Consider the following 12,233-nt stretch of genomic DNA (forward strand, 5'->3'; position numbering starts at 1 on the left):
GGGGGGGGCCCCCCCTGCCTATGGCAGGGGGGTTGGAACTCGATGATCTCAACATCCCTTCCAAACTAAACCATTCTATGATTCTATGCTTCTTATCAATGAGGTTAGTTTTGGACTGAAGCTAACACTCATACTAAGCCAGTTTTAAGATATACTTACATCTAATAACATCACTGCAGATATACCAGCTGCACTTTTGGCAGCCTTTTCCCTATGGCATGTATAATCTGAGAACTTTCAGAATTTGTCAGTATATTATTCCAAAATACACCCTTCCTTATGACCCTCTTCATTGCAAGTTTTCCTGCACCTTGCTCCTTTCACAGGAATGTCATGGCAGTGTATCACATAGGGCATTTTTCTTTCCCCTTTCTTTTTGTGTTTCACAATACAAGTGGACCACGGTGCCTGCAATGTCAGTCAGATTGCCTCCACATGTCTTCCCGGGTTTCCAATTTTTGTTAGCATACCAGTTCTGTATCACTGGTTCTCACTGTTTTCATTCTTTCCCTGCTAGTTCAGCTGCCATGAATTTGCAAAGCAGGGATAGATTTGTACCTGCAACCATGTATGGCATGCTAGAATCACTCAACATGAACAGCACTGTCTCAGTTAAGGAATCTTTAATGTCCCTACGGTAAAATTCCAGAGTTCTCAGCTACATGAGCTCTGCTTTCTGGTTTAAGTTAAAAATAAGATAAAATGAAATAAACCTTTCCACATTTGTGTACTGTGTGCAATCAACAGCACTCAACTGTCAGAGCTTGCATTTTAGGCTTTGCTGAAAGCAACTCTTCTTTCACTTCCCCCAGTGATAAAATAACAAAAAAATCCTATAGCTTCATTTTCTCATCTCCTTCCCACAGTCAACATCGCACACAGTTGAAGCTTCTGTTTCCATATTTGAATGGTTGTTCTGTCTGATAATTCTGATTTCCCAGTAAACTGAAACCCTTCAGGTTGCCCATTATGGTTTGGTTTTGGCGCTGCCTTGCTTACCTATTAATCACACTCTTTTCCTTGCTAGAGGGATCTCACAAGACTTGGTGCTGCCGCTATTTCATGTACCACATGCTGGGAAATAACATGCAAGAATGTATCTTTCTAAAAAGAATTCCAGACAAAACCACACTATTTCCACTGATTTCTGTAAACATTAAATATCAGTAAGATTGAAATGTTTTAAGATCACAAACACATGTATTTTACAAAAGACATTAGTATGACAGCTAAAAATCCTGTTATCTGGAACTACAACTTCAAGCTAAAATTATAAATGAAAAAGAAACCTCTCACATCACCACTGCTACAGAATGTAAATACCTGCTATGCACCAACTACGAAAACCTTCCTAACAAGAGCCAAAGTTAGTTTCTTACATGGAGATACTGACTAACCTTATTTCAAAAATAAAGGCGGGCAAGTCATGATGTGTTTGCTTTCATTGTATAATTACAGATAACCAACTAAATCTGCCTTGAAACAGCCATCATAAAAGATCCTATATTGCTTGTACTGAAAGGCACTTTTATAACACAAAACCAGAAGCAGAAAATAGAGGTTGTATATGAAAATAGCATGAACTACTTCAGATATCAACAACCAGCTTCATTTTGACTGACAGGATACTAGTTTAATGTTTTTTTCCCAGGTATGTGTATAAATAACTTTCTGTATCTAAGAAGCAGCAAGAATGGAAAATAGCGTTTAAGACAGAACTAATACACAAAACACTAAAATTTCACTGCTGGAGGAGCGGCATACAGCTTGAGTGTTCACCATTGCACTTGTGTCAAGCTCTAGAATAAAAGAAGGCTGAAGGTTTGATCCCATTGCACATTTACCTTTACAAGAAATGGCTCTGAAGACACAGGCTTAACATAGTAAAAGAAGGAAATGCAATCAGGATGCCTGATTATATACATAGCTCCTGCATAGACTACAAAATCTACTGAATTAGTCTCAAATGAAACAAAATGGGTCTTCATTCTTTGTCAGTAAAAGCAAAGAATCTTTTCATATTACATTTATAGTAGAGTTTCACTCTGATAGAAGAATATTTTTAGAATGGCAAAAGGTACACCAAGCATGCATTCCCATCTGAAGCAGGAATTCAGCACTTGGTTGCGACACCAGTTTAAAATTAAACAATGGTTAGTGACTAAAACTCAGTCTCATAGCTGAGGCCCCTATAACTAGAAGCGTGTTTTGTATCTAAGGCTTACTTCTGAAAGTTAGCAAGTGACCGCTAGTTCCTGAAGGACACGATGAATGACGGAGCCCTTTTTATTACTATTTCTATTAAGTCATCTGTCTGCTTTATCTCTGAACATGCGCCTACAAAATACTTTCAAGAAATCCACCCACATCTTCTTAACTATGGAATTCAGAGTCCACAATTGATCTACTATTTTTTTAAATTGTGGTCAGCTGTAATGCAATATTAAAGTAGCTAACTAAAAGTGCCTTTTTTTTCCTCTAGATTGGGTGTCCCCTATAGGTCAGCCTAAAATATTTGCGAAATAATTTAGCATTTTTTCAAAAACCAATTCACTCTTATTGAATATATAAATATGGATATGTAGCTTAAATATATGTATCTGGCTGTGTAGTTTGGGCTGTGGTATATAAGCATACATATTTTTCACAATTTCCTTTTTTTCATTTGTAATTTTCATAGTTTTAATTCATTTTTTTCCACAAAATTACTACAGACTTTATAGTTCATCACTCTATATTGGAATTATTGTAAGATAAGCACATAAAGATCTTGCTCATGAAGACCTCACAAGAGATACCTTCATATGATAGTTTTAATTTAACACCCCAGAGTACTCTTTTCCTGCCATTAAAAATTAAGTGTTATTTCCAAAGGTTTTACTTACATGTTAAAGAAAAGTATGAGCAAATTCAGTTTTGAAATTTAAGATGACGACAACTATTGTATGTTTCCTTTTAAGATGCTACCAAAAGGATCACCTAAATAGAAGCTGTCCCATTTAGCTATTCTTTTGAATATATTTGTGAATATTTCAGTAATTTGAATGCACACAAAAAATAAACAAATAAAAATATTAAAAAAAATATTGGCTTAATTAGCTCACTACTGGAAAATACAATGATAACAAGAAATACGTTCAGACAAATGTTTGTTGCCTATCACTGATCTCATGAAAACTTCGGGGGAAGTAAAGTGAATGCAATCTCCAAACATGATAAATCTGAATTGATCACTAAGGCAAGCATAAGCACGTACTGCTGACCAAATATGCTTTTACTAGGATATCTACAACACTGATTACACATTTCATTATTTCACCTTAAAAGTAAAATCTAACTTAGTATTTGGTGATTTGTTTGAGTTTATTGCAAATATTCCAAACTCAGCAATGACAGTAACATCACTTACTTCTCAGATTTCCCATTCCAGGAGTCAGGCTCATTCTGGGAGGCAATGTGCTGTGATACGGTGGAGTAGTGCTGAACAAGATATCATTTGGCAAGGCCTGGTCTAGCATTGAACTTCGAGAGCTAGCGTATGAAGATCCTCTTCGATTGCTACATATACTCTCATCGGATAGGGTACGGTAAAGTGTCCTCCGAGGAGAAAGGTTTCCATAAAATGAAAACTAAACATCAAAATATGAAGATACAAGAACATGGATTACTGGTTAAGACAATTAACACAATCATATCCCATCACCAGTTCCTGGAAGTATTTTTTGGAGTAGGCACTCTGGAATTCTTGAGCTAATACAGAAGATCAGAGATTTATTCCACCATATCAGATCTACTGGGGCCTCAAGAGAGTAACTGAACTGGATTTTCGTACTTCCTCTTGATATTTTGGAACATATCACCATGAATTTATCAGATACTGCACAGTTTTATTAATACTGAATTATTAAATGAAACCTTCATAGCCTTACGACAGCGATGTTTTCTAGAAATACGTATAAGGTTACCAAGTCTGGCAACATTTAATCAAGACTATATATAGAACTATATGATTTTAATTTGAAATGACTATGCTTTAATGTTAAACGTTCTGAACTGATATATGGTGCAATATAATTCATTGGATGATAAAAGTGACTTGTGACATTGCATCTCTCCAGATATCACAAAATAAGCTTAGGAAAGAGGATAAGAGTTTAGTGAAAACTGTTCATGCCTTTCAAAAAGTTACTTAAACAACAACCCAAATATCTACACTAAAACAAGATGTTACTGTATTGTAAAACTGCGCCATTCAACTTCATAAGTCATTCTTTAGCACTGCAAATCCAGTTATTCTGCGCACCTAAAAATGTCAGTTATTGCATTAATTATTTTGACTGGTTTGTCCTGCATATAACAATTTAATGTCCTGCCCTGTTTTCTTTGTAATTAATTATGAGTTGCATGTATGCTTAAGAGCAGTAGCTTTTTAAAACAGTGAATATAGCATAGAATTAGAGATATCTACATTGTTATATTTCTGACAAAACTTGCTCACTGATGAATACTTCTAAAAGGCATACACAGAAACACTCAATCATGCCACAAGACAGGGTCTTTACAAAATACACTTCATAGTGCTAGTTCAGGAAAGCATCTGTCTTGATGACAGTACAGAACACGGTCAATTGTTAGAATGCTTAACTGTGTCCCAGAGAAAATTGAGGGAGATATTCAGATTGTAGTCTAGAAAAGCATCAAAATACTAAATCAGTTCCAGAGATTTGCCCAAAACAGATACAGGCTGTGGGAAGAAGCCTATTCCAAAACTTGATTTTAACACTTATGCAAAATGATCACAACAATAGACATAAACAGCATTCCTAAATGAAGGGATAGAGGAAATACACAGCATCCTTAAATGAATGGACATATGGTATCCTTCTATAAGCAGTGGTTAAAGAATACCAAAAGACTCTGAGCCTACTTAGGGCCCACATTAGGCAAAGGGTTAAAACCCTCTGAATTGAAGGGTCTCTGATCCTCTTTCCTGCGCTCAAGATTCCCAGCAAGCATCCTGCTGCAATGCTTGGCTGTTACTCAAGTCTCCTCAACCTCATACTGCATCTTGTCTATACAGGTTTTTCACTAGCTAGTGTTGGACCTTTACAGAGTTTCCTTTCAGGGTGTGACAAAAACTAAGCATTACCTAGAGGGCTCATTATTCCCTGATTTATGAAGAAGATAAAATCAAGAGTGTGATTTGATCTGTAGAATCTTACATATTCGGAAAATTCCTTTCTGGCTTTTGCTGTCAAATGTCACTAACTCACCTACACCAAGATTATTACCCTCTATGAAGGCATAATCAAAAACTGGATACTGCTGAGTCCTGCGGATGAGGATCCTCTACGAGTCAGGGCCTACGGTCTCTCACTTAGTGAGCTTTTGTTTGGGTGTCTTGGGAGGGGAAGGGGGACAGCAGTAACTTATCTCAAGATGGCCACACCTCCTCATCCCTATTGTCTCTTATTTAGGTAGCCAGAAACATTGGCAGCTCTTGAAATCATCACAGAAAAGCAATTATTGTATCAATCATAAACCATAAAAACCTCTAGGACATTATTCATGAGAATTCAAACACACAACATGCATACTTAACATACTGCACGTTAAAAAATATATATGATCTGAATTTTAAATTCAACCCTGCACTTAGAGGATTCCCATGTGTTACTTTTGTTCAGACATGATGATTATGCTAATTAGCACATTGTATAAACACAGTGGGTTAAGAGAGCATTGACTTAATATCAAAGTGTAACGATTATCGCAAGTAATTTAATTGCTTTGTGCTTTATTCCACATTAAGCATGGAATTCAGAATCATGTATGCCTTGGGGAGTAGTAAAATTTAAGTTCTCTATCCGCTTTTTGTGAACTTTTAAATTATATACCCATACAACCAATGGTTAAATTATATACCCATAAACAATACCCATTGTCTTCATACTATAAAGGTAAGATGTATGTTCTCCACTAGCACTGACAATTATGCCTTTTGAGCAGTTGCCTGCCACTGATACCTACATGAAATCATAATTCAGACTTCAAACAGAATTAAGTTTCTCAACCTGCACCTGTCTCTGCTCAAGCTAAGCAAAGACATACTTAAACAAATCCTCTATTTCATACATAATCATCAAACTAGATATCAGTTTCACATTGTGGGAAATGATATTTTGGGACTTATGGTCAGTATTTATAGCATCCTCATGGAACATACTTAGCTTGTACAAAATGATATTGCCTTCTCTACAGCAACTTTGGGAATACCAGAAATTCATTTCTAAGATAACCATGTCTGAGATACACAGAGCTGAAGAAAGTAGCTAACCTTTCTTCTCCCCTCCTCCATAGAGAGGCTGTCTGGCAGCATCAACTTCAGAAAATCTTCTTTGGACAAGACTTGCTGGCTTTCAACAATGGCATTCCTCACAGAAGTTTGGAGTGGACTCGATGCAGACACGGCATCAATATCATCATACACTCTGTTGAGACAATTGGTGTTTTTAGCAAGGGAAGCAATAGTGCTCTCGGAGTTGAAAGACTGCACTCATTTTCTGTCACAAAGTAAAAATTGTTAGAATTATCTCCTGATACAGCACACACTAATTTAGAACACTTCTTCAATCATTTTATATTCATGAAACTGTTTGTGGGTCCAAAACAGAATTCTTAAACCACTGAAAAATCAACTTTAGGAATTTTAAAGAACAACTTAAAAAAGCATAATGTTTGTTTCTCCTAGCTTGCCTCTTTTTTTTTTTTATACACACTGCATTTCTCTATTGTTAAAGATGTATTTATACATTTCTGATAGTTCATCACAAAGTATTTTAACTTTTAATTCCTTAGCAAATAAGAAAATCAATATTTTATAGTGTGATATTGTATCCACCTTCACAACCTGGCAAAATGACTATGTTCACCAATGGCAATGTTTGAAGTATATTGGTAATCGATTGTGCCATGTGCCAAGTGTGTTTTATTATCAGCAATTTCATAAAGCTCTTTAGATAAATAGGACAGCTGTCTTCCTTAATTATCAGCATATAAAAATGTATTTACAGTCAACAAAAGACTGTCAAACTGAATTATCATCTTTCAGCTTCCTTCCAGTGAGCAAGGAGAGACAGAATTTTAAGAGGTTTACTCTGGAAATGCAATCAAAGGAACTAGAGATTCCCAATCACAGAGAACATACATTTGAAGCCATTACTTATTGCCAAGTGCAGCATAATCAGTGACTCTGTCTTCAGTAGAGAGGAAACAAGCTTTGCTATGGTAAAGGGTAATTCTCAGTGAATTATATCCTATAGTGGCACAACATTCAGCAATTGACCTGATTTTCATCATCATTGCTAATTAGAGATGTTATTTTATTTCAACATAATTATCTTCAGAGAGATTTCCTCTCTGTGATGTACAGAAAGCTTTCCTAGAAAGAAAGAGGTGAAGCAATGCTGTACACTATGGAAAAATCTGAAAATATTTTCTGATATATGAAGTGTTGCCATATTCAATTAATACTTCTTAAATAGAACTAGCTCTTGAAGATACTCTTCCAAATTGCTGTGGTTCCAGCCTAAATATCATGATTCATTATGCAATTTTGTTTTAAGGGTTCCATTCAAAATAAAGAGAAATTGTTTCAGGAGTTCATCAACTTCAAAATGCAAAAACTTCTGGGAATCAATGAAGTCACCATTTTTTAAGTGCAAATACTACTATGACTGGATAATTTAAGCAATTAAAACACAGGGGGTGGTGGGGGATGAAATCGCCAGTGCAATAACACAAAGAAACACAAATAACCAGGATAGAAAGGTAGTAACATCTACTTTTGAAAATTAGGAATTTAAGAGCTTAACTTCAGGCTCATATTTCATAGCACATATATTCTAGCTTCTATTTTTAAATATGAATCTTGCCATAAATATGCACATATATGTAATGAGATATTAGATGCAAATAAGCCATTCCCTTTATACAAAGAGTAATCCCATAGTAAGCATTTGAAAATCAGGTACTGCATGTCACCTTGTCAATTTATCAAGATATATAGAGCTGACTATGATTTACTGAGAGACAGAAATGAATAGCTTATGCACAAAAAGAAAGCAAGGAGGTTATCTGAGAAGATGATTTTGAAGATAACAGGAATTTAAAGGTTAGTTTTGAAGAGCAGATTCAAACATTACTTATTACGGCTGCAACACTGGGAAAGTATAATCTTTATCTACATTTGAGATACTATTATCTTTTCCTTTGAGTGCAAGTCTTTTTCCTCCACCTAAGAACACATTTCTCATGAGCTATTCCCATGCTGTACATATAGCTGTTCGTTAGAACTGTTCGGAGCATTGTTGTTTATATGTCACTTGCCAGAAGAAATGTGTAGTTTTATTGAAGCCTGCACATTTTGTACAGTCTCATGAAGAGAGGGTCAGATACATCTTTTCCTTGTAGGGCCCTAACCACCAGTTCGTACCTGCTCATTAAAATAAAGTCAGAAAAAGATACCAAAGAACCACTAAAATACCCCCAACTGGCACTATTTTTTTTTTAATTATCTACTATAGATCACCGATATGTTTATGGTCATCTCTCCCATCTCTAAGGTATGAGTTGATGTAATAGGCAACAAGGTAGCAAGGTTTAATACAGAAACGTCAGGAAGCAAGCTTTTTTCAACTAACTAAAGTTCCTGAAGATTTGCAGAAAAGGCCTTTAAGACCTTAATGCAATTGTACCTTCGCAATTGTTTCCTAGAGATTCAAAATGGAAATTCAGAATGCCATACATTTTTTGCCTACACACTTTCAGAAATTTCTGTCAGCTTGCTTTATTTGACACATGGGAAAAAGATGCAGCTGGATAGAACAGAGGAGAAAACAGTATCCTGTGCAGCTATTTTCTTTTGTCTTTTTTTTTTTAATGTACTTTTGATACATAAAGGTACAGAAAAAAACAATAAACATTTAAAAGTGAAACATAATTTGTCATTTTTAATTTTTCTATCCTATTTTAAAATTTTCCCTTCTTTCCCCAACAAAGTTAAACAGAGTTCTTACTCATGGCATTCAGAAACTTCAGATTCTTCAGGTGTAGGACTTCCTTCTGATTTTTTCCATCCAATGACATATTTACTCACTGCTCCTTGTCTGTGGTATGGTTTTGAAACGGACCCAGAAATCTGTTGACTACTATTCTGTGACACTATATAGACTTTGGAGGTATCTAGGGAGCCGCTCTTTTTCGAGCAATGTGTTGATGGGCTTCCTGAATGATGTGACCCACTGGAAAAGTAAAGAAAACACACAAAAGCAAACATGAAAACTGCTATACAACAACAAATCAGGAATGCTTTGCCTGGTATGCAGCTATAATTCTTAAGGGTAAGTTTTTCTCAAGGTTAAAATCAACGTAGCAATATTGGTACAGTCATTTTCTATATACTGGCAGTGTATACATTAAAGATCTCTGAGAAGAGAATTGTGATGAGTTTCTAAAACTAGTGATGTATATAATTCAACTTGCTGAAATGCCAATGCAAACCGATATGAATTAAAATTAAAAGACTAAATTCAAGACATATATAATTTGTGTGTGCAATTTTAAGTAAGTATATATACAGACATTATTAATGGTATAATTCCATTTACATCAATAACTACATAGGGAATTACCCCAAATACCTCTCTAATTATAAAACTTATGTGCTTTTCCACTTCATGTTAATTTTGCCAATTCATGCCAGTTTAAACTGTGTTTTTCATTCAGTACCATTGAGAATTTAATATTAACAGAAGTAAATTTCAGTTCAACAAAAACAGTCCTCTGGATAATTTTAATTGCCTCTTTTATTAAGAATAATAGCACTAGTAGGCACTAATGAAACCTTTCACTGAAGACCCTCAAAATGGTTCAAAATGAACTTAAGCAAACATTTCCTTGAAGAATAAATTTCTTCTTTTCATCTTGGAGGTGAAGTAAGCAAAGCATTCAGAAACCAAGTACCTTGCCTAAAATCATAGGCTGGAGCCTGAAGCAGCAGCTCCTAACTTCTGGTCGTTGTTGGTTTAAAAATAGCAAACACAGTGTTATCTTTTAATGTAATCCCAAGAGGACTGGATTAATTCACGGAGGACCAGAAGGTGTTGCTGAAAGCATAACAGACATAGCTATTTTGCTGTCCAAGCAGAGTCAAATATAAGCAATGCACATGCATGGATGTCATTAGATCAAATTAAAATGTCTACTGTGTAAGAAAGTTGAATTATTAAGGCAATGGATTAATACTTTTGATCACAGTTAGCATGTGCATTTAATCTTAAAAGCAACTTATTTTCTCTCCTCCCTCTTTCTCCTCAAAAAGTGGAAACAAGATTATGAGGTTTTGGGGGAAGAAAATAATGCAGGTGATGTTAAAAGCTTTTTTGCTTGCTATCCTTACAAATATGCAAAGAAATTATGTAAAGATGTGGTGAAGAAAATAATTCAGTTATGAAAAACAGAAAACTAAAGATGAAGCAACATTGAAGCACAATGTAAAATACATCAGATCGACAGCAAGGACATTATCCAGAGGACTTTAGACTTCCATTTGTAACTAAATTTAAGAAAAATAGAGCACCAAACCTCATTCTGTAAGTTTTAAATAATGGAATATTTTTGAAGTGAAGAAGTAAACGCCTATAAAAGCCTGGTTTTGGACAATGAGTTCAATGCAAAGGTTGGAACAAGCAGTATATATTTTTAGGATCCAAAAGACGTTCTATGACGTAAGAAGCAAAGCAAAATTAAAGGCAATGAAGCTAAACTGTTTCAGCTACAGTACCATGAAGGTATTTGATATTTCATGTGCATAATTAGTATAAAATAGGACAGAGAAAACCATTAATAACAGAGCTGTGAGACCATGTTGTGCATAGCTCAAGTCAGTCTTGCAGTTTGAGATACTGTTTCCCACAGCAGGCTTAATTCCGTAAATCCTACTCAGACACTACAGTAGTAGCATTTTTCAGGGTGTTCTTTATCTGATGACGTTAGAGAATCAGACCAGTATCTTTCAACCAACCAGCATCTTTCCTATGCATTGTGTTTTATCTATTCAGTAAACACAATACAACTTTCATCTATAAATGCAACATTTCTTCATGACATTCCACCAGTCTGTGGGCTTGTTTCTTGAACTTTTACACTGTTTAGCTACTGCAGAACAAGTTTACTATTTAACATTCATAAAATAATTGTGAATGAATGCCTCAACAGTGTTAGAACTTCATCATTACAGATTATGAAGAAATACAAACCCAGTGTCTGACCCGTTGGAAAATATATATAGGATTCAGCAATAGATACCACACGCTTTTATGTTAACTCAACTTCCTTAGATCTATTTGAACACATCAGTGTTGCAGCATCACAGTTACAAAATAAGATGTTTTTAATAATGTATGCCTGTGGGTGCTGTATAGGTGATGCCAGCTTTTAAACCCAACTGCAAAATTATTTATCACTCCACCATAATTTGAAGGATATGTAAGCAATGTTTAAATAAAACAGTTGGGTCACATAACAAGTCTGACATTTTTCCTATACCAAAAGGGTTTGGGTTTGGCACACAAATTAGAAGGTGATAATTTGAAAACATTGCTATTGCCAAAGTGGAATTGGGCAATCCTAATGTGAGTTGTCATCTGAACAATAATTACTACTTTGGAAATGCCTCGGTAAACCCATTTAAAATCTATATGCTTTTTTCCCCCTTTAATTTTTAATTAATCCATAAAATGTGTATTCCATAGACGCGAGCAGCAGATTACTTAATAGTTGCCTGGCACTTTAAATATGACAGCTGCCACACAAGTGCTGAGAATACATATTCTATCCATTAGAAATCTATTTCAGCTCATTATGATGAAGTCCTAGAAACACAGAGCTTATTTCTAGCACTTCAGAAGTCTCAATATATAAAATTAAATCTCAATGCACACAAATCAGATTAAAACTGGAGCTTGTGCATTATCACAGGGGGAGGGAAAGCTTAACATAACCGCATTTACCTAGTTTTCACACTAGTCTATTCAATAGTCTATACTATCTTTTACAACTTGTGAAAAAAAGAAATCTATAAGCCAGAGTAAGTACACAAGACTAACTCACTCATGTCAAGCATATATAGAAATGAGGATACAAGATATTATTTGGTTATTTTCCTGTACTGT

General features: G+C 35.1%; 1 protein-coding gene across 1 annotated transcript in view; it reads right to left on the minus strand.

Annotated features, from left to right (window-relative positions):
• Nucleotides 1–12,233, minus strand: part of SIPA1L2 (signal-induced proliferation-associated 1 like 2) — a 90,193-nt gene that overhangs the window by 16,758 nt on the left and 61,202 nt on the right. Inside the window, exons 14-16 of the mRNA XM_009891145.1 lie at nucleotides 9,078–9,302; nucleotides 6,338–6,491; nucleotides 3,410–3,629 (exon numbers count right to left, since the gene is read on the minus strand). Coding sequence (XP_009889447.1) covers nucleotides 3,410–3,629; nucleotides 6,338–6,491; nucleotides 9,078–9,302 — 599 coding nt within the window. The remainder of the gene's footprint in view (nucleotides 1–3,409; nucleotides 3,630–6,337; nucleotides 6,492–9,077; nucleotides 9,303–12,233) is intronic.

The sequence above is a fragment of the Charadrius vociferus genome, unplaced genomic scaffold (assembly GCF_000708025.1).
Source record: "Charadrius vociferus isolate BGI_N301 unplaced genomic scaffold, ASM70802v2 scaffold78, whole genome shotgun sequence".
NCBI classification, from domain to species: domain Eukaryota; kingdom Metazoa; phylum Chordata; class Aves; order Charadriiformes; family Charadriidae; genus Charadrius; species Charadrius vociferus.